Here is a 23,616-nt window from a genome sequence, read left to right as displayed (position 1 = left end):
ACCCTGTAAGAGCGATGCCAATGCTCTGATGGCGCTTGTAATCCCCACACAAACAGTCAATGGTACAAAAACACCCACTACCACGTAGTTGGCACAACCAGTGACACTTGCTCAGAATAAAAACCATAGGACCTTGGAATCACATCTTAAAGTACTTTCCTAATTTTGCTGCACATTGGAAGACCAGTGGCAGGGACAACTTTGAAAGCAGGGTTCCCTTTGGAAATGACATAACCCAGTGCGAGGAGTCTGAGCTACTTGCAGAAAAAGCTCCATGTAGCTGTACAGCCAGTTCTCCTCTCTGGGACTCTCCTTCCACATGTAGTGCATAAAATGCACTGCTCTCTGAACGCACAATGGGGCCCTGGCAACTCACTGTCCTGAAACTCTGGAGAAAAGGCATCAATGAGATGGCCAGGGCACCAGCATCATTTTAGGCACTCAGTGCATGGCTGCGTTTAGATCACCTTTTCATTAGGGCCATGTGGGCTAACAGGTAAGCAAGCCTAAAAACAGGAAAATACCCTATTTGAAAACTTTTGGTTCATAAGTCTTTTCTCCATTTTCTCCTGTTCTTCATCATTCATTCAAAGATATAGAAACAAAAGATGCTGTTTCCGCCAGGACCTAATGAGCTCTTGCTGTTTATGAATTTCTGTGGCTATCACCCACAGTACTTGAGGACACGTCACCATCCAAGTATATGTGAGGAACCAGCTGTGGGGTTAGAATGTGGGAATATGAAACTCCTACAAGATGGTGTGCACATGGTCTTCCATAAGGCATCTGGGGTGTCACAGAACACAGAGAAAGGCCAGCTTCCCGCGGCTCCTGCAGGAAGGGAGCCAGACCAAATGGGTACAAATGGGCCCCAAGGAACTCTTGGCCACAGGACCCAGTTGGTGAAAATAAAACCAAAGAAATGACAGAACCTGCTCAAAGCCATTCCCAAGGTCACCATACGGTCTACTGCAGAACAAAAATATCACTTTGGACAGGCTCCCTGGGGTTCCTTAACCCAAGGGGAGAGTTTTTTTGTTTTTGAAACAACTCAGTTCAGACCTGTTGGCCGGGCATTCTTTGCTTACAGGAGAAAAGTCAGGTTTTCTTCTTACTATAGGGCATATGCTTGGTCCCTACTTCTTTTCACAAAAGTGAAAGTGGGGTTGAGACCAAAAAAGCATTTATGTTATCCTCTCCCCTCAGCACCCCCGGACACATTACAATGGATGCCCTTCTCAACACATCTTGCACTGGCAAACCCTGTGGGAAACCTGGCACCGCCCACCCCCAGTCAGCACCCGTCAGGTCCCCACTTCCAAAGCCTCTACAAATTGCATTTGGGTGACATCATGATACCGATCATGTCAAGAGTCTGTGAAGTAATTTCTTTTTGGCCCAGCAGAATGTCTCAGCTGCTCTAGAGGGAAGCAGAAGAGAAACAGAAAAGGGGGCAGAGTGACAGATAAAGGAAGGGAATGTTACCAGTGGAAAAAACATGCAAAACCCTTGGAGAAGCCCAGGTCAAAACAGAGGGGAAGGAAGATCAAAACAGCAGCCAGCGCATGGCTGGGCTTGTCCTTCTGGGTATTTCTAGGAAACCAACCCTAACGCTAATGTTTTATGGGGCCAGGATAAATCTATAGGGTTAGCTTTTTCTTCAATCTCTGAGCCAGAAAAAGATACCCCCATCATCTTATAAAAGAGAACCAAAGACTAGATGGGTGAAAGGAGTGAAGACGTAGTTAATGCGTACATCATCCTCTCGGAGCAACGAAGAATTCGTAAGATTGTGACAGAGAACATGAAACTGTCTTATGCTCTGTTGTTCTTGTATAGGAGTCTTAACAAAAAATTAAAAATGACAACATTTGGCCCATTATTTAGAAGGAATATTCTAAGGGGCAGAGGAAATCACAGGCTGCCTGGACTTGGAGCAGATGACCTTCACAGTCAGCCCAACCCTGAGTTTCCAGGCCACTTGCTTTCCCTAAGATCTGCAAATTTCATCATACCCTCAACTGAGGAAAAGCTAAAAATCTTGCAATTGATTGAAACTGTTGCATGCACTTTATACAGCTAGCTCAAAAACAAAGAGTGAAAAGAAAAATAGAGGAGAAAAAAGAAAGTCAAAAGATCACTTACTCTAGGAATCCAGGTTTGTGTTTGTGCTCCACATGAGGTCCAAATTGTATCTGGGCTTGAAATCCTCCAAACTCACAAGCCTTCTCGAAGGACACAGGGTGGGAGCCGTTCAGGATATCATCCCGAGCCTGAAACACAAGAGGAAGCAAAAAGCATCAGGAGCTTGGGGGAACGACACGTCCTGTCTATGGACGCGTTCCTGCACCCGAGTGCACCTTCTTCTCTGTGGAGCAAGGGGAAGAAGCACCAGCCAACCCAGTGAGGCAGGCAGGGCACCGTGGGTGACTGCAGCGCAGTAGGGTTATGGCAAAAAGAAAGCAAGTCTTTGCCCTGAACTGCCTACAGATGGGCCACACCAGCAGTGTCCAGTGCACTGAAACTAAAGCTTGAGTATAGTCTAGGGAGGCTGAAGTGGACCATGAAAAATGGAGGCGAAGAGAAATCCTTGTGAAATGACTGAATAAATGGGGAGGGGGGAGGGAAGAAATAGAACATACTTTCCATAGCCCTAAATCATCAAGGGAACAGAAAAATTATCTAGAAGTAAAAACCCCCATCCCAAGATAAAGAGGGGGAGGGAGGAGAGAGACAGTCAGACTCAAGAATTCAGTACCACAGACATTTAGGGGAAAGGCTAAGCAAACACAGTCTTAGAATCAGGAACTCACTGTCTGAAGTTCCTCTCTCAATTCTTCAGCCACCACTGCTATTGCTATTTATTCTTTTTCTTTCTTTCCTTTCTCTAGTTTCATGATCCCTAGACCACCTAGATGGACATGCTGAGCTATGGCTCTGAACCTAAAACACATACCATCTCACTGCCCTGTCTCCCTTTCTTCTAGCCTTCCGGCCTCTTTTTCCCTAGCTCTCCTTCTACACCGCTCTTCCATCCACTAATTAAGGGATCGGCAAACGTTTCCTGTTAGAGGCCAGACAGTAAACATACCAGACCATGTGAACCATGCGGTCTGTCAGAACTACCACATCCTTCCACTGGACCACAAGAGCAGCCATAGACAACACATAAACAATAATGTGATACATGAGTGGATTTACCAATGTGTAATATGTTAACAAATGAGCTGTGTTCTAATAAAACTTTATTTATAAACTTTATTTATAAAAAATTATTTATTTATAAAACTTTATTTATAAAACTTTATTTATAAACATAAAAACTTTATGTAGGCACATAGGTAGATAGATAGAAGAGCAGAAAAGGGAAGGAGGAAGGGGAAGAATTAAGAGACCTGAGAAATGGAGAGATTGATGTTTTCCTTGAGCCAAAAGAAACCTTGGGGACTGTCTAATGCAAGGCCCACATCTTACACATGGGAAACTGCAACTCAGATAAGTTAAAGGACTCCTCTGAGTTTGAAAATTAGTTAATAGTAAAGAAAAAGGTTATTGCGAGAATATTGTTCAGTTAGTGAGAAGAACTGATTTTCTGACCCTTATTCACATTATTCTAAAATGTCAGCTAAGAAAGCATCAGTGCATTTGAGGTGAACCAATTAAGTGCCACAAAGCAAGGCAAAGAGGGACAGTACTGGCCACCAGGTCCCTATTTGGGAGGCCAAGGAAAGGCCCTTCACTAAATGGCCAGCAGCTCATGTCCAACATCAACCCACACCACAACTGAACACGTGTGCAGAACCCAGGAGCAGTGCCCCTGGAAACTGCATGCCGTACACGTGATGGAAGCCAGAGCCGGGCTCCTGCTCAGCACAAGCCACAGCAGGGGCTTCCGGGACCCTCCCCAGCCTCTATGTCCGAGCATCATATGTGGTACCTGAACATAAAGCAAGTTCAGCTGCACGGGATCCCTCGAGTCCACGTTCTGATCCGAGTAAAAGAACTTCCTTCTAAGCAGCAAGGTTTCATTTTCATCGACTCCTTGTTCTCTGAATGTTCGACTGTGATCCAGCCAATTTACTGCAACACAACGCCGCAGACAAGTGAGCTGTGCTTATTTTCCTCTCGGTTTAGGGGACTCATCAAAACAGCAGCTTAATACAGATGCACATTTCTATAATGCTGATACTCAGCACAGTTACTTCTTATATTAGAACTGCAGTTATTAACATTGCACAATAATCGCACATATGCCATCATGCACCATATGACATATTGAAAGAAAATGAAAGAAAATTCCCCTTTCCTCTGGGGGTGACAAACTTAAGAAAGTCAGTGCTTTAGGCCAAGACAACAAAGTTAGCATTTTCCTTTAAGTCAAAAGTGGATACTTCAGTCTCATCAGGTGAAACGATTTATAAGCTTTGAGCACAATGAGTTACCTCCAACCCTAAATAGAAAAGAGGAGAAAAATTACAGTGCTTGGGGGAGGGGACACTCAGGCAGTGGGGGATGGTAGAACCCTGCCCATGGCCCAACTGGAATCCCACTCATTCAGAAAATGCTCAGCTGATATCAAGGTGCACAGGAATTGCTCACTCGTCTCCTCTTTCCACAGCTCTCATTCCTATACTCCTCCTTGCGCTTAACACATCAGTGTAGTACTTATTACACACTCCACTAGATTATAAGCAAGTTTAACACACAGAGAATGTTGTGTTGGCTTACCCTCATCTCCCACAGTACCTAGGAGAGTATCATGCACATTATAAAAATTCTTGGGATTTGTCTGCTAAAGTCTCACTTCTAAAAAAGTATGTAATTGGAAATCAAATGAGGCAGAAAAAGAGAATGGAGAAAGGGTCAGAGGAAATGAAGGTCCCACTGTAGATCAATGATGACAATGATGACATATTCCCAATGCATCAGCAAGAGCGAGAGCAAGAACAGTGGAAAAAAGAGGTTGGGAAGGTCTGAGTGGCCTGTGCATGAAGTAAGGTTCTCAGGGTCTGGGGGTGGGGGTGGGGGGGGGGGGTTAGGCGCACACAGCACAGCACAGGCTTTCAGGCTTTGGAGACACAGGGGGTGTATGTAATGGCTTTTCCAAATAATAACCACATGGCCACAGAAGATTACTTTCCTATGAGAGAATTACATTGCCATTTTGTAACCCCTAAGGAAATAATGTATCTAGGCAGTAGTCATCAGTGGCTGTTAACATCACAAAAAGGGAGACACCCAAACACAACTTCCTCATGGAAATACAGCAGGTCCTTGAATAAAATGTCATTTTGCTATAACATTGATGAGATGCTGCAGGAACTTAAATCTTGTTTATATCAACTGTTCTGTAATAAAATTGGTTTCATTATGAAACATTTTGCTTGAAGTTGCAGAGCCTATTGATGATGTTAAATGAGGACTTACTGTACACAACATCACATATGGAGTTTTTATTTTAAAAAACACACACACACGCGAATCTGATCAAGCCTCCAGGTCTTAGGAATTAAAAGGAATAGAAGAACATGTTAAATGACACCATAGGTATGCAATCAACAAAATCGAGACTATATAAAACTCTATGCAAGTAACAACCTGTTTTCTTGCCCCTAAATATTTGAAGAAAACAAAAATGTAAACGATGAAGGGAAATCTTCAAGACTAGAAGAAGTAAGCAACATATCATTCAACATTATTTGGACCCCAGTTAAAACAAACTGCTGAAAAAAAATTTTTAGAAGACAACGAAGAAAATGTAAACATGACTTGTGTTTGACATTAAGAGATGACCATATTTTTCAGACTACAAGACACACTCCCCACTGCCCCCCCCCACCTCCTGTGACCCCACTCCACCACCACCCCCCTCCCCCGCAGTGAGCCAGGCAAGCTACATTTGGACTATAAGACGCACCCCCATTTCCTCCCAAATTTGGGGGAAAAGTACATCTTATAGTCCAAAAAATACAGTACATTTTTAGATAGATGTGAAGTGGTATTTCAGTCACTTTGTTTATAAGTGTCGATCTCTTAGTGACACGGACCATAATATTTACAGATGAAATGAAAAGAAAGCAAAACAAACAAATGAAAACACAACAGCCGCCCCGGACCACAGACGACAGGAGGGGCGAGGCCCGGCGAGCCAGGTGCCTGCCTGCCCACACCTCCCGCTCAGACACTCACGGTCATCGTCCGTGTGAAGCTTGGCCTTCAACTTCTCCATCTTCCTCTCATCTCGTAACAGTGTCCTGTCTTTTTTCAGAGTCCCCGTCCCTTCCTCTTTCTTTTCTTCCACTGTTTCTTGAATTAAAGAGTATTCTTCATAGTTTGTTATTCCTAAAAATATAAATTAGGTTATATTATTAGTGATCACACATTGCTATTTTCCCTTTCACTGTGGGCCCTGTAACACTCCCAGGAGTCTCTGGTGACAAAGGACAGAAAGGTGAGGGTTAGGGGCTGCCCATGGAACACGTATCAAATAACTGGCTAAAAAGGAGTATTTTCAGACAGTTAAGTTACACTCAAAATGTCACGTTCAATTCTCCTAATTTTCTAGAAACAAGTGTACAAAGTATAGATCATGCAGAAGAAGGCAAGACAACAGCAAAGAAGAAGCGGCTGAAGGAACTAGGACTTCCTTTGAATGAAAAGTAAACTAAGAAAGGCCAGGCTACTTCTTCAAATACGTGACGGGCTTTATGTAGAAAGGAAATAGGCTTATTCCCTGAGGATCTTAACAGAAGCTACAAGAAAAAGAAGCTGTGTAACAATCAGTCATACATAGGCTATCCCCATGAGTCTTTATGGTGATATACAATGTCCCATAGTGGGTAGGAGACTGAATTATATGACTTCAGAAACATCATTTTCAATGAGAAAATTCCTAGTCTTTTGAAAGGAAAATAAAAGCTCTTGCCCTGGCTGGTGTGGCTCAGTGGATTGAGAATCCAACTCAGCCAGTCTGAGAATCCAAAGGTCACTGGTTTGATTCCCAGTCAGGGCACATGCCTGGGTTGCAGGCTGGGCCCCTGGTTGGGGGTGTGTGAGAGGCAACCATAGACTGATTATTTCTCTCCCCATCTTTCTCCCTCCCTTCCCCTCTTTCTAAAAGTAAATAAAATCTTTAAAAAAGAAAGAAAATAAAAGCTCTCAATGTTGACTCAGTGAGAAGTTCAAGAATTTACAGTACCAGTCCCTGGGTTTGCAAATCGAGAGAATGATCGCACTCTTAGAAATGGCAGAAGTCCATGCGCTAGGACACATCTAAGGTTGTCTCCACAGCGAATGGGGTAAGGAAAAGAAGAGGCACATAATCAAAGCAAAGCGAAAACGGGAACTGAGGCACGTGAATACTCACCTATCCTGCTGCAAATAGTCACCAGGAGCTCCCCGACTGTCTTGGAGTCATCCACCATCACCGTCTTCACAGACCCATCCAGCATCCGGATTTTCTGAGGTCTCTGTTTCTTTTTATATTCCAAAATATCCTAGGGCAAAACCAGACGAACGTCTCATACTGCGTGTGAAACTAGACCATGAACTTGGACACCTTCTTTAAAAAAATGAATTTTCCCTAGCACATTCTGATTTCTCCCTTCAAAGTGTCTGTGAGATTTTTGCCACTAATACAGAAACTCTGGGGCTAAATAATTCCTTTCATCCAGAGTTCTTAAAAGTCTGATAGTGGAATTGCATCTACAGAATACATTTATGGCTGATAATCGCTGAAAACTAACCTCTGTAAGGTGAAAGTGGCATATGTCCTCCTGACAGGCTGGGGATTATCTGCTGTAACAAGAATTAGCAGAGGAAAATTCCTACTGGACTTTTAAAAAAACAGTAGTGTGCTCCTCCAATTATCTCTCACACAGTTATAAGCAACGTTTAAAATCTGTGTCCTGGAGGACATCATTAACGCCCCTATAACTCGTCACAGTCGTGTGTGCCATAGTCAGACTGGTTTGCATTGTAACGGCAAGGCCAAATAAGGGTAATATGTGAGAGTTTATTTTTAAATAGAGACTTCTTCTTTTTTTTTTTTTTTACTACACATCTTAAAAATAGAGTTATGGAGGGAAAAATTAATTGGCTACATGTACTTTACTCTTGCTTTATGGAATACTGACCAATCTGACCCATGTGCTCCACACACCAACACCCAGTATCTCCAAGGGTAAGCTAAAAAGAACATTTAACACTTTTTACTCATTACATCTTTCCACTTCCCTAGCACAAGCATTTTTGGTTGTTACTTTTAAGGATCCTTATTAAATGTACATCTAATAATAACTTTCTTTTATATACATAAAACACAAGTTAATATTCAATCTCTAACTACCCTTAGGATTACATTTTTCTTTTCCCTCTAGCCCATCATTACTTTCCCTCACCATCCAGTAGGATACTTCCTACACACTTATGGGAAAACGCTGATTCTTCTTTCCTAGCTACTAAATCCAATGATGGCATGTAGAAACACTTTCAAATACTAACCACAGACTGCTTTAATTACTCCGTGGCATTTCAAGAATTTGGACGGCTGATATTTTCTATCACTACCTGCACAGCCCTTACAAAATATGTTACATCAAGACTATTAATAAGACACCCTAGAATCAAAATAAATGGTTGGGTCTCTCCTTTTCTTTCAGGCATAATTATGTTGGCTTCTACGGAAGGCTCTGGGACAAAGTGATGGGGAAAACGAGATCAGCAGCATACCCCATTTCGCAACATGTAGTAATCCAGTGTTCTGCCCGCTTCCAGCCAAATGCCTTTCCTGGGGTCTTCGTCAGAGAGAAACAGCCCATAGTCAGAAGCTGGAAGATGAACAGAAAGACACACAGAAGACAAGGTGATGATGAAGCCATCACGGACGTCCAGGACCTGAACCTGCTGCCTGGGCAAGAACGTGCGCCTTCCCTTTCACGGGGAAAATGCTTCGTTCTGACCCCACGGGCAGCCAGTGGCACCAAAGCCGGTGGAGAGGAGTAAGGACTGAGCTGAAAATCCAATACCCTCAGACAAGGCTGATGTTTCTTAAGACCAGTTGTGTTAGAATTTGGGAAAACACAGTATTAAGACCAAGCAGTGAAAATTTCTTTCTAACTGAATTTGGCTTTGTTCCTTATCACTTGCTATAGAAACCAGGCCAAGAGCCCATAAAGAACGACAAAACAGACATGGAGAAAAACAAATGCAGAGACCATCTAAGCCCAAAGCCGCTTAAGCACAGAGAAGCCGTGGAGCCTTTTCATTTGGAATAATGCCTCTGTCATTACAAAACAGTATCCTGCTTGCAGCAGGAAGGTGAGCAGGAGTTCACTGTGAAATGAAGCCCCTGTCCTCCATGTCACCAAATTATGAACCAGGTGGAAAATTAAAGTCCATGTTCTCCATAGAGGCCCTCCTGTCTAGTCCCAGAGGCACGAAGGGCGGTGGGCAGGCGGAAAGCAGTATCATTTCCGGTCTCGTCCTTAATGTGGTTCAGGGGAGCCCCAGGGGCCCAGGTGAGGGTCAGAGCGCCTGTTGTTTCACAGAAAACAATTTCAGATCTTTAAAGGTTTAGGCTGCCTGAGCTATAAAGCAATCTAACCCAAAGGAGGTTGGGGGCCCTGGGAGAAAAATGGTAACAGAAAATTAAAGACACCATAAGTGATTAAACAACTAGATCTTGAAATAAGGCTAGGGAAGTAAGCAAAATTTATTTCTGGGTAATCTAGAAATAACAGAGTGTTTTTGAATAATGTAAATTATGCTTTACACCAAAAAGGTCAGCAGTTTTGTAAGAAATGGATCTTTTGAAGAAGATCTATCCCCCCTGTAATTATCCTTGATGCTATGTTTGATTTTATGCTTCTAATTTTTAAGATAAATCTTATACCACTTTCACACTGAAGGTTTATCCATTTGGGAGTAGTCCCAGTGTCTCAAGTGTCGGGCAAATAATCAGTAAAAAAAGAAAGGAAATGCAGAGAGAAGACAAAGGGAAATGGAAAAATTGTACGAGTGGCTTTTGTTTAAATTCAGATTAATGGGGGTCAGTGGTTTAACTAAATATTAAACAAAACATATAAAAACAAAAGCCTTTTTTAAAAAAGGTTTGAGATAAAACTTATAAAGCCCCTCCAAAGCACTTGAACTATAAATCTTGCCCTGGGTTCCAGGGTCAGTTCCGGTCTTCTCTGTGCTGCTGGCAATGGAAAGTTTTCACGCATGGGGAACAGCTCAGGAGCTACAACACCGGTGACTGTTACGGCAGCTTCATTTGTCCTTTATTGGCAAATGGGACGGCTGTATCGAAGAGTGACTTGTAAACTGCAGAGCACAGTGCCGATACAGGGGAGGGCCATGGCGACGGGCATCACTCCAAGGCATATGTGGTCACTGTCATCCCAAGCCTCACACGGGAGGCAAGCAGTGTCCAGGCTACGGAGACATCTCAATTGAAACACAGATGCCAGGGGCCATGCTTGTCATTTGCAGCCTCCATTTCTTTCACGACTAAGTGGAGTGCACACAAACACATTCCAAGAAACCAGTGAACAACCGACAGCTACCTTGACCAGTTTGTGCCTCAGGCACCCGTTCCCGGATGACTCGACACGCGTCGTACACGGCCGTGGATGGCTCAAACTGCATGGTCTTCACCACGTTGCAGTGGCGGACGCAGATCTTTAAGGACAGGGCCACCATCTTCGTAGGTGATTTGAAGACTCCCACCCAGAGCGTCTGGGGAACACAAAGAGACAAGCGCTGCCAGTCAACATCATTGTTCGTCCCGAGGGAACGCCACCAGGCTCCGAACCAGCTTTAAAAAATCACACGAGACTACAACAGCAATTAGAGAGAACGCTTTGGATACGAATACAAATTAAAAACTAGACTGTTTGAACACTTTAAAATAAGAGCAGTATGCAGTTTTGGGGTTAACATTACCACAGTATGGCAAGTAGAGTCCCTTAAGAGGAAGGGACACAGAAGCCACCAAGCCTCCTTCTCTGAGGCTGCTCCCTACTTGGGGTTTTCTAAAGGGTCCACTGGGAGTGGGGTTTCCCAGCTTCCTCTCCTTCAGGCGAGGGCAGAGAGCGCTGGGCACCCACAGCTGTCTCCTGAACATGCCTCTGGAAGCACCCTCAGTGCCCGGGCTCCCTGCGCACCGGCTCCTGGGGACAAAGGAAGAATCCCCATGCCTCCACATCCCACAGATAAAGTAGGTTTGGTGATACCAGCCCTGCATATTTCATGGTGGAATGGAATCCTAAGGGGGCATCAATGTCAGACTAGTACAGAGCGACTGGTCTGTACTAACGAGGCCAGAGTGGCCCGTTTTAAACACCCAGTGTGGCAGACAGCTGCCCACTCCTCAGGGCTCTTGAAGGGAAGAAAATGCCAGTTCAGTTGTTATTTCATTCAAACTGCTGGGATATTTTGTTACTCACCCAGAGCAACAGCCTTAGAAAACAAACAGGGTTAGGCTAGGTTTGAATTAATTCATAAATTATTTCCTTTTAAACTTTAAAACCAACAATTTAGTGCATTTACTCTGAGTTGGAAGCTTCCAGTTTATTTTGCCTACCTGCTCTATTCTGTGGCCAGAAGCTTACCCCCTCCCGTGCCAGCCTGTCAATGCACGCCTTGTGCACGAGAGGCAGGCGTCTTCTCTGAGCCTGAGAACCAGCAAAGACTTTCCCAGCTACCTGTCATCCTGGCAAATGAAATAAACACTTTCAGTTAGTAGCTGCTAAGTCCTAGAGCTGCACTGCATAACACAGATCCATGGAATTGCAAGCTCACGCTCTTTTGTCTTTTCTTAGACAATCTTCGGGTAATAACGCGGTATCTTGGAGCATTGTCTATATACCTCTTGCCCATTTGAGAATGCAAGCACTAAGAAGCAGGGAGGTGACCAACACGCAGAGAGGACAACAGGCTGACCGGCAGGACCGGAACATGGGTGCCTCTAGGGCATCACTGATTAGCAGGCTTGACTGATGGCTGCCTTCCTGACAACAGGTGACTAAAATCACTTGGATACAGAGGATACTTTTAAACAGATGCTCTGGCATCCACGGGCAGGGTGTATGTACACTCTCTGGAGCAACAATTCAGGCCATGCAACTATAAAGTCATTCTGACCTCTACTTACATTCTGAATAAAATTTGCCTGTGAAAATGTGAGAATATTTATTACTCAAGAAATGTTAAGATACACTTCTCAACAAATAATCACAGTGTCCAGTGGCAATCTGCCCCAAACTGAATTAATTTTCTACAGCCTGGGCAATGGTTTGGTTGTTGACACAGCAGAGAAGTTCAAAATCTCCTAGGATTCCCCATCTATAGTGTCAAGAATTTTTAAAGCCACATATAAAAGGCTCTATCCAACTCTCTCTGTGCAGGCACATCTAGCCCACCAACTCCCCAACCAGGGAACATAAAACTTAAACCATAGAAATAGACAAATTTGCTGTAATGTTGATTGCTCAGTGGGATAATTTGTCCCCTGGGGCTGATGACAATGTGGGGTTTCCTGAACCACCAAGATCTATGAGCATGGCTGGTGGTAAGATTCAGTGGGGAAGGCCACGAACTCGATGTTGTCATGGATGCAATTTATGGGATGCACCACAGAGGACAGGATGATTAATCTCTTTCATTCCCTGAGACTAGGAAGTAGTGTAAGTGTCCCCGCATGAAGGCTGCTCCTCCCAGGCCAATAATGAGGCGTTGTGAAGAGCAAATGAATGGTCTCGATAGCCGAGCAGGGAGACAGATTCAATCAAAGAGAAAGACAGAGCGATGACATGAAGCCACAGTAGAAGAGTAAACACAGGCGCTCAGAAGGAAGCAGAGATGCACAGGGGAGTGAGGAGAAAGCAGCAAAGCGGGAAGCAGAGAGCAGGCAGAAGCAGGAGACTACAGGGTGGAGGCTGGGGAACACAGGAGAGAAACCCAGAGGGCTGGGAAGAAGGGAAAGAGAGAAGCATAAAAAGCACTCATACAACAGTGAAGGAAAACCTCTATCAAAACAACTGGAAGAAAAGAAGAAGCTATTCACCGAGGTGGGGAAAGCTGCTGGAGGCACAGGTTTGGGGTGTACTCAGGGGAAAGGTGGAGGAGAGTCTGATACAAAGGCGACATAACAGGGTGCTCTCATATGTAAATCCTTGGAACTAGAAAGATCATCTAGGGAGTAAGCAAGAGAGACAGAGAGAGATGCAAAAGCTGAGACTTGCAACGACATTCCAAAATCAGAACAAGGAGAAGGAACCAGTAAGGATTCCTAGTGGTGGGTGAGGCTGAAGAGCAGAGAGAGGTAGGGCCAGAAGAAGGTACATCAAACAGGAGGGAGAGATCGATTGTGCTAAATGTTCATGCAGTTCGGGGAACCTGAGAGCTGGGACACAGCGACTGCATCCGGTAGCTTGGCAATGTCTGGCAGCTGAGATAAGAGCAGCTTTGTGGAGGGGCGGGGCCTGAGCAGCAGGTTCAGGAGAGAGGTGAGGAGAGGGGCTGGCCCAGTAGGTACAGGCTCATCTCCTGAGGGGCTGCTAGAAGGGATGGAGGAACAGGTGGTAGCTCTGATTCATGCTTTTAAGGCTTTTATCCAGAAGTACGCATCACGGGGTTGCTGCCAACTCCATATCTACACGTTATCTGCATAGACATGGTTTTCCCCAATTGTGGTCCTAGGGGCAGTCCCGGAACTGCTCAGTGCCTTTCCTGAATGCAGGTGCCTCACCACACCTGATCTCTATTCTGGGCCTGGTGCATGCTGCTGGCTGCTGGCTGCTGGCTGCCTGGGTCTGCGCGAATGCAGAGGAACAGGCAAGTCGTGGCTCAAGGAGAGGGCACTGGACTAAGAGTCCATGGTTCAGGTACAATGCCAGGCCTATGATGCCTTGGAACTCTGGGCCCCATCACCTCGCTTCTTTCCACTCATCAGAGAGGAGGAAGTCACGGGCTCCCATGCAAGGCACTGCCCAGAAGACACTCGGTGTTTGGCCAACCGTTCCTATGGGATCCCTCTGTCTCCACATCTTAACATCTCACCAGGGCGGCCATGGAATAGAGGCCACTAGCTTTAGTTCAGGGTGGGCGCTCAACAGAACACGGTACACCAGACATTCATTACAAGGTTCATGTCCTCAACTTTCACACCATCTCAAAAACAACTACTGCCAATGCCATCATCATCACTACACGGTAACATTTCATACAAACACACCAAAACACTGTGTTAGTCACTCCGAAAGAGCACTGCAGTGGTCGAAGACTAAAAGGCTCCAATTTCTTCATTTTTTTCTTAGCTTTCCATTTTATTATGACTAAATGCTCCCAAGCATGAAGCAAAAAAACAAGACCAGGAGTTTCCTTCACGGAAATGTGAGAAAACTGCAAATATGTACACAAAGAGTGATTTATAAGCCATACAAGCAGGTACAGGGGACAAAGTGTCATCATCATCATCATCATCATCATCATAATTACTATGACTATTTAAGAGGATCACTCATGTAGGAAAAGTTCAGCGAGACTGACATCAAAGTGCACAGTGATTGGCTCGTCATCCCACTGGGAACGTGGCCCCAGCCACGTCTAGCGCCCCCCATGAGAGAGGGGGATACTTGCAAAATGGAGACTTGCTGGAATAAAGTGTCCTGACTCACGACGAAAAGAAAGTAGGATTAAAACATACAATAACCTAGAAACGTCAGCTAAAGGTGAGTGAGTATGTATTTCCAACACCTGTGAGAAGTTTCACTATGCATCCACCAAAGCCTCAGAAAACCACACAGCTCAGACTACATGTCATGATAAAGCCCGATGCCCCCTCTCCAGCACGGCAGATTCAGGACAGCACAGCACTGGTACGGAAACCGGCCCTGGCTGCCCTTTCCTGCATCCTCACCCCTCCGCCAGTCCCTGGCTCTGCAGGCAGGGAGTATACAGGAGCTGACCCGGGCTCCTTCTCGGGTTTGGCTGCAAGAAGGCGCACAGTTGATGTGTGTGCTGTTGCTTGTAGTGTTGCTCTAGTCTGATCCTGCCTCTCTTTTATGGTCCTATCCTTGCTATTTTTTTCTTTTACCCCAATTTGAATGTACACTATCATGCTGGACCTTAAGTACTTTTTGTTTGTCTTTTTGCTAAAACACAAAGTATAAATTCTTAAAAGATGCATTACTTTCCTTTTCATAGTATCTTCTCACTTGGACCATTTTTGCCCCAATTGTATGTGTGAAGGCTGCCTGGACCAACAGAAACCCTTCTGTGCCATCCTTTGTGAAGATGAGCCAGTGGAACAAGTGGTGAAACTCAGACATTCTCCTGTTAAAGTAAACACCTGTCAGTCCCAGGGAGCCGTAAACAACCCAGCATGATGGCAGCAGTGCCGGCTGCCCGGTCTCACCCAGTCCGTCCTGGGACAAACAAGCCCAGCTCAGCCAAGGCCTCCCCCTGTCCAACAGCAATGCCCACTCCTGGTCAGGGCGAGCACCCACCCCTTGGATCTCTGCCCTGATAAGCGAGGGCCATGAGGTGCTCCAACCCCACCTCTGCCTTACCAATTGCCACACTGAGCTGGTTACTTAATTGCAATCTGCCTCAGTCTCCTCCTCTACAAAATGGAAGACAATAATGGATCTACTTATAAGCTTGCTAGAGAATTAAAGAAGTTAATATGTGTCAAAGGCACAGAGAAAGTACAGGTCAGGGTTTGTCATTGTTACTATTAGTCATGGGGATGGGAGAAACACTAGAAGCAGCGTACTGCGTTCAGCTACCACCTGAGCTGCAAACTTTATTTTACTGTTAATTTTGCACCCGTTAATACTAGATATCATAGGCATTAGGTGGCAAACACTGGGAGGATTCCTGTCTAGATGGAGCTCACCTTGTAGTAACCCTATTCATTATATAGTTCCTGAGTTCATCCTTATTCAAGCCATATGATGGGCTTTTTCTAGGAGGAGCTGTGAGGCTGTTTGTGGAGCAGGTAACTCCTAACACCCAGGCTGTTCTCTCAGAGGCCAGTCAGATGCCCTCAACCCAAGTGCACAGGAGAAAGAAATCACACTCCACAGGGCAGGGCTGGCTGGCATCACAGGCTGCCCCTGTGCTAGGGCAGGCTATGGGAGGCGCCACTGGCTCTAAATGCCTCCCTGCAGAACAGAGGTGTGCCCTGGTCTAGCAGGGCCACCGGGCCACCATGCCTCAGTGGGACCCTTCATCTTCAAGAGAGTAAGGGCTGTTCACTATCCCCATCCTCTCCCTCCAGCCACAGACTCACTTCTGATGTACTAGAAAGCCACTGCATCAAATCACGATGGCCGTACCTGCCCCCTTCCCTACATCTGCCTGCCTCTCAGCGGGAGAAACACAGCCCTGTTTGATAACAGCATGCATCACATAACCAAATGTCAGAATAAAATGTGGGCCTATATAAAAACCATCGTTTATCTATGTTTACATCTCAGTCTCCTGTGAATAATTCTGCTCTCTCAAAAAAAAAAAAAAAAAAGGTCCTAAAAAGAGCTTCCCCTTCCATCCCTTACCTGCTCTTCTGCAAGGGAAGAAGAATAGCTCATCCGACAGGTATGAATGTATAGTGACTGTGTCACAGCTGCCCAACCACTCACAGGTGCCTCCAAAGCAAAGGCCAGCATCTCATGCACTGCCCTGTGTTGCCTTCCTGGGCTGTCTGGGCTCAGGCCCCTTTCAGGTAACCCTCAGGCTCCACATCCTGAGCCCACCAGGCACACACAGGACCTGTCTGTCACCACCTAGGAAGGTAAGTCAGGTCAACCATCCACTGAGAGTCAGGTGTCTTTGATTCAAGGACGGGCCCAGAGAAGAAGAGAAGGCCCAGTGTCTTCCTTTGGTTTCGTCGCCAGTCTAGCTTTATCAGGGAGCCAAAGGCCTTCCTTCATAGTCTTGCCTCCTTCCCAGGCCGCACACACCACTTCCCAACTGGTGAGAGCCCCGAGGGCAGAGTCCAAGTGGAGAGATTCCCGCAGTCTCTCACATTCCCAACTTGTTAGCTCCAGTGAACAAGCGGCTTGGGGAAAACAGTGAGTGAGCACGGCTGAGGTGACTTTCCCTTGGGGCTGGCAGCTCACTCACACCAAGACCAGGATGGTCACACTCCCCTTGCAACCAGGATGGGAAGACAGAGAACCAGACAGAGCATTCATTCACCTAAGAACCTCTCCTGAGTTCTCTCTCGGGGAGGCATCGGAGGCCAAGACAATTGTTTGACTTCGAATAGTTGACTAGAAATAAGCTATTAAAAGGTCAGGTTGTGAAGGGGTATAAGAGAAATGATTAACCATCCACACATGTGTGAACTTAGTGGCAGGCCAGGCGAGTCAATAAAAATCCCTACCAAGTGGCTGGTTCATAGTCTGCTTTGCAAACTCCGTACAAGCCCCTAAATCCACAGGGCCACCACGGCGGCAGCACACTGGTAATAAGGCACACACACAGCACGGTACCAGGAATGCATTTGCCGTGAGAAGTCCATGTCCCCCAGTGTCCTCTGAGAGCAAGGGCTCTATCATTACAGCCACCTTCGGGTCTCGAGGCCCTAGCACAGTGCCCAGCACACAGCCGATGCTTAGTAAATGTTTGTGGAATTAACATGCTCTCCATGGAAAGATTTAAACAGATTTCTAAAAATTAGTCATTAGGAATTATTCACACTAACATCCAAAGTGAAGGATGAAGAGAGGGCCAACACCCAGCATACTCAACTATTTTTACTCATCAAAAATATGTTCCGTGGACCACAGAAGCTTAACCGCATGGCTTACCAGATGAAGTTTTTCAGTTTGGCAAATCAGAAACTCAAAAAAGGACCAGCGCCACCTCAGCCAGGAATACCTGGAAGCTCCCCGAGGGCAGGGACCATGTGTCTCACTTACCATAGTACCTGCCACAGAGAAGGACTTAATACGCACTTATTTAGTGTGTGGGTGGAGGGCAAGCCAGCCTTTCTGCCTCCACTAAGAGAACCAACAAGCACGCTTACAGCACGGAATGCAGAATGATGGGAAAAGACCTCTGATACTGTTTTCCATTTTCAGATGAAAAGACTATGATACAGTTTTGAGATCAAGAGACGTTCTCGGGTCACACTGCTAGAAAACCCCAACCAGACCATCCACATCACCAGAATGAATGGAGTCGGCTATGCACATGGTATGGCCGAAGCCCCCCAAGGTCCCTCAAAACTCACCCTCCCGACTGCCCCCAGCTTGCTCCCGGCTCTGTTACCCAGAATTCCACCAGGAAGCATAGTGCTGGTCGTGAAGAGTTGCCCCAGTTAAACCTCGGTGTAAAAGCAGACATTTACATTTATCAACCGTCACTATCTTAAAATGTTATGTTTCAGAACCTTCCAGACAAATTAGCTGAGAGCTGCCCTTTATTAAAGATGATCCCTAATTACCAGGAAATTCTGCAGAAAGAAGGGTGGTTTACCGCTGACCAGTCCGGAACTCTGGCACTGCTGAGGAAGGGCGGGGAGCAGAGATGAGTGGGAGCTAGACCCGCTAAAAGGAAGGGAAACTGACACCTCTGTGCTCATAGCTACAATTTTGCTTGGGGATAATTTTTAATGCATACAGCACTTTGAAATGTGTGGGCAATGAGGTTCAAACTGTGTAGTCCAAGGCTCAGCACCCCCCACCCACCCACTTACCTGTAAGAACTTTCCATTTGAACAAAACTGATCTATCTTCAATCCCTGCGATAACTGCCTGATTATCCTGTGTGGCCTGTGTCTGTGTGAAATGCACCACCCCACTTTCTTCTCCAGTTCTTCCCGGTTACTCCCCCTTCTAGCTCCGCATCAAGCTTTGCTTCTATAGACGAGTCTTTCCAACCAGACCACGGGATCCCTCTCCTCGCCTGAGCTCCCTGAACACTCACATCTGTAGCCCGGCTCCAGCACCAGCCCTCCCAGGCTGAGTCTCAGTGGAAGAAACAGGAGCTGCTACACCTAGTGTCCATTTGGTGCTGAAGAGTCCATGGCACTCCCATACATGTCTTTTCCCCTGATGTGCTCAACAGGTTACGAAGTCAGACCGATTTTATTTTTCATACCCACTTCACAAACAAAAACAGAGGACTGGGGAGGATAGGTAAATTCTGGGCTGTGTGTGGAAGATCCTGGCATTCTCTGTCAGCCCACTCAGAGTGTGCAGCTGGCTCCCTGGCCACCTCACTGCTCGCCCACGGGTGCTAAAACAGCCGAACAGCCCTCCACACATCTTAGCCCTCCTGGCGTCTCCCTCCAAGTCCTGCTATTTTCTTCCCTGTACAGCGGGAAAAGGAAGAAGCCTCCAAACTGAACTCTGATTCTGAATTCTTTTATACCCTAACTCATTCAAAGGATTTAAGGCTGTTGCAAAAACAGGTATGACAGGAAAATGAAAGGTCAGGTCCAAGAAAAAAAAGAAGAAAAATAAAAGAGAAGGTCAAGACCAGGAGAATTGTGAATTATTCGTTTGGGTAACTATGAATAAACTCATCTCATTATTTTTGTTACTTGTTGTTGTTGTTTTTTCCCCTGACCCTTGGTGACAAGCCCATAAAGCCCCAGGAAAGCAGATTCTCTGGGCTACTGAGGATGCTAATAAACATGAGCTCAGTCACTAAGGCACAGCCCACTGGGATGGGTACAGATATTCTGGCTTTTACCTGGGAGACACAGAAAGCTTTGTTCTGCAATGATCTGGAAATAAATATCCAGCGTGTTCCAGGCTGAACTTGGAGGAATGTGTGAGGAGGACTTCACACAAGTCCCTTCTCAGGCCACCTTCTCCACACTTGTGCTTAATCTAATGTTACAACAACAGTGTGCACTGGGATCGTGAAGTGACAGCGCACACGACTGTGTTTGGTTTCAATCCAGAAACGGAAGAAATCTCCTGTTTCCTAGCTCCATTCTCCTTCACTGAAAAGGGCTTCACTGCCAACTGCTGACCAGCGGGAAAAAGGCTACGGACCCACAGCATCACATATTCGTCAAAAAGGGGAATAGCGTGTGTTTAGGCAGTGCTGAATTCTGAAGAAACAGAATATTAAAAACACATGCCTGCCACTTTCCGACGTTAATCCATTGGCCATTAATCAGAGGGCCATTTTTGTTACAGTCCAGACCTAAAAATCTGGCACTGAAGTAGAGAACCGAAACAAACCAAGGAACTTAACCAAAATTTACATTTCTGGAGATTCAGGGTCCATCAGCATATTATCATAGTAGCAATCAAGCATTCAGGCGTGAGATTAGATTTTCCAAAGGACCCTCATTTTCTCATTTCAAGATCACCCTCCTCTTATATCTGAAAATTGCAGTGTTCCGGCTAAAACCAAACCTAGCCTGTGGGATCCCCAATCTCAGACACAGAAGTCGTCATGACCAGCTCTCTGTAGCACATGTAAAGCTTTGCAGTAACTCTTCCATTCCCCTGAGTATAGGAAGTAATAAGACATAATATATATTTTCTAAAATTTCTTAAATAGCAATAGCAGCAAACATGTGTAAATGATTGTGAGCCTGACATTGATTCGAGCCCCCTTCCCAGGTGAAGTCTGAGTCTTCGGCATAGCCCCATGCTGAGGAGCTTGGACTTCATCCAGGTGAAGCGACCAGGACACCATGGCTATGTGGCTTGACAGAGGTCACCGCGCTGGGGGCTCTGCCTCCTACTGTGTGCTGTTTAAAGCAGGAAAAAACATAAAAATAGACAGTACTCATGGTAGGTTAGCTGTAAAATGGGTGAAATATGTATTGTTAATGTGTTTTTTTAATTAACAATTGAACTTTCATGGGTTGCATGATTACACACCCTTTACTCATCTAAGCACTGTACTTAATGATTCCGTGAGAGAGGTGCCATTTAGCCAGGATCATCAGGCTTAAGAGGTTATGTCTCCTAGGCAACAGGCTCACACAGGAGGGAGGGGAGGTTGAAACCCAGGTCTGTCAGAATCCACACTTCTGTGTCTGGCCACACCCCACTCGAAGATAAGCTCTGTGAACGTTTCACACATCTCCTGCCAGTGTTCACGCATCATTTTATGTAGTTGAGATGACACGCTCTATATAATTCTGTATCCTGATTTGCTCCCCCATTCTGATTACACAATTATCATTTACCACAGTATTGCAAACTTATTAGAAACATTTTTAATAAATAAATAATGCTGAAGTGCAAGGCAGCATAATTTATTAGCTGAATCTTTGTTTTTGTGTTTATCAACTACTTACAAGTTTTCATCATGATAAATAAGGCTGCAACAGGATTTTTCTATTTAAAAACCCGGTTCTTATTTTCAAATTTTCTTAAGCTAGATTTCCCTTTTTGAAAAGAATCATCAATGTTTTGAAAGACCAGCCCAAAAGATATTAAGAAAATATTAAAAAATGAAATCTGAAGGTATAGATGTCAGCAGTTTGATTTATGGGTTAGCTAAATGAATACCCATTAACAACTGGGAAAGCCAATAATCAATCTAGATTTTACAGTTCAATCTACCCCACAGAAAAATCCTGACCCCACAGAAAAAGGGCTGAGGCTGGGAGGGACCACGTCAGAAGACAGACCTGACAAAGGCAGGGACTGGGAAGAAGTCACCGGGCATGGGCAATAAACCAGACTTACAGACATGGCAGGGGAAACACAGATGCTTAACATAAAATGTAAAATAGATTGTGGACAATGGACATGACAGACAGAAGAAAGGCTTGGGCTAGACTTCACTGAAAAAGATAATGCAGATGTGCACGGTAAATGTCAACACTCTGCTTTCTGTAAGCCCAAATTTATAGAACTTCTTAGTGGAGTAAACCAGAATTACAAAAAGACACTTATTATATTAAAGTAGTGCAGAGTACTGTGTTCCCATATTTAATAGAACAAAGACAAATCAGAAATGTTACCAATTTCATCAGTGAGGTGTGGATAATATTTACATTTCCAAATGATAAAACCAAATCAAATTTCAGTCTGTCTGCATAACTACCGCTTCACGAGGGGTCCAGGGCAGAAACAAGCGTGTCCCCGCGGGAGATGGCCTGCAGTGGTGAGCTCTGACACAACAGCTGAGTACAGCACAGTATTTTAAAGCAGTATTTTAAGATAGTGTCAATATTTAGTACCTGCCTCTGCAACCTGGACTAAGTCTTGGAAAATAATTTTGAAAACAAACAAAAAAGTGAAGATAAAGCTGGAAAAGTGGCAGAAGAAACACAGTCAAGAGAAAGGGAGACACAGGGTCAGGATCCCCCAAAGAAACGGCAGATGCCAAACAGCAAGCGTGAGGGCCTCATGAACAGGAACTAGGCTACGAATCTGGTTGTCTGCCCACACAGACCTGTAAAAACCGATATGCAACCTGTCCTCCAAAACAGCACTAACATAATGCCATTGGTCGAACTGTGCCACCACTCCCCCAACTCGTTTAAGTGTTACTGCCCAGAACCTTTGAATGTCATCGTATGTGGAAATGGAGTATTGACAAAGATAATGAAAGAAAAGTGAGGTCATGAGGTAGGCCTTAGTTCAGAAGGTACTTGATAAAAGGGGAAATTAGGACACAGGACACATAAAAGGAAAGCCGATGGGTGCAGACGTAGGAAGAAGACAACCATCTACAAGTCAAGGAGGAGAGGGCCCCAACGCTGGCCCTTCCCTCACAGCCCTCAGAAGGATACCTTGATCTCCAACTTCCAGCCTCCAGAACCACGGAATGATCATTTCTTTTGGTTAAGCCACCCAGTTTGTGGTTCTTTGTTACGGCAGCATTAGTAAACTGATACTCTTAGCCAGGCTAATTATGGTTTAACTCAGGTTTTAATTAGTACATCTTTCCTAAATATAGAAAATTAGTACAGTTTTGACACGAATTAGCTAACAGGATAGTCATCTGTTTGGTATCTACAGGGGGGCTGGTTCTGGAATGCCTGTGCACACCAAATTTGAGAATGTGCAAATCCTTTATATAAAATAACATAGTAAAATAACCTACACACATCCTCCTATATATTTTAAATTACCTCTAGATTATTTATAATACTTAATACAATGTAAGTCCTATGTAGATGGTTGTTACACCTTATTATTTAAGGAACAGTGACAAGGAAAAAAGTCTACATATTCAGGACAAACACAACTGTCACAGGCCTGACAACACAGTACATGTCAGCAACAACGTGACTTTTTTCAAATACTTCTGATCTGGGGTTGGTTGAATACATGGATACAGAACCCACAGACACAAAGGGCTGGCTGGTACAGTCAAACATACATAGAAATCTATGGGGAAATGACACACCCATTGTGTTTATGAACACGTAAATATACGCATAGATGCAGATGTTGGTGTAGGCAGAGGTGGGGGTACACAGATATGTTCCTTCCAAGGTCACCAAGCTAGTACATGATGGGGAGTGGGACTCTCACAGGGGCATATCTGTCTCTGGGGTCCACGGCCTTGCTATAAGACCACCCAACAAAACAAGACTACAAGCAGAAAATGCTCGTCAAAGGACGGCATGATTAAAGATATATAAAATTTAGGGTTCTGATAGACAAGTAT

General features: G+C 45.0%; 1 protein-coding gene across 5 annotated transcripts in view; it reads right to left on the bottom strand.

Moving 5' to 3' along the window:
- The window catches only part of TLN2 (talin 2), a 414,657-nt gene that overhangs the window by 172,724 nt on the left and 218,317 nt on the right, over window positions 1–23,616 (bottom strand). For all 5 annotated transcript variants that reach the window (XM_036034328.1, XM_028507760.2, XM_036034319.1 and 2 more), the window contains 6 exons: window positions 10,569–10,740; window positions 8,731–8,828; window positions 7,367–7,496; window positions 6,190–6,342; window positions 3,938–4,080; window positions 2,146–2,273 (listed from right to left, as the gene is read on the bottom strand). In XM_036034328.1, the coding sequence (XP_035890221.1) occupies window positions 2,146–2,273; window positions 3,938–4,080; window positions 6,190–6,342; window positions 7,367–7,496; window positions 8,731–8,828; window positions 10,569–10,704 (788 nt within the window). In that variant the 5' untranslated portion in view covers window positions 10,705–10,740. The remainder of the gene's footprint in view (window positions 1–2,145; window positions 2,274–3,937; window positions 4,081–6,189; window positions 6,343–7,366; window positions 7,497–8,730; window positions 8,829–10,568; window positions 10,741–23,616) is intronic.

Source organism: Phyllostomus discolor, chromosome 1 (assembly GCF_004126475.2).
Source record: "Phyllostomus discolor isolate MPI-MPIP mPhyDis1 chromosome 1, mPhyDis1.pri.v3, whole genome shotgun sequence".
In the NCBI taxonomy this organism is placed as follows: Eukaryota; Metazoa; Chordata; class Mammalia; order Chiroptera; family Phyllostomidae; genus Phyllostomus; species Phyllostomus discolor.
The sequence above is the reverse complement of the archived record's forward strand: the minus strand, read 5'-3'. Positions and strand labels throughout refer to the sequence as shown.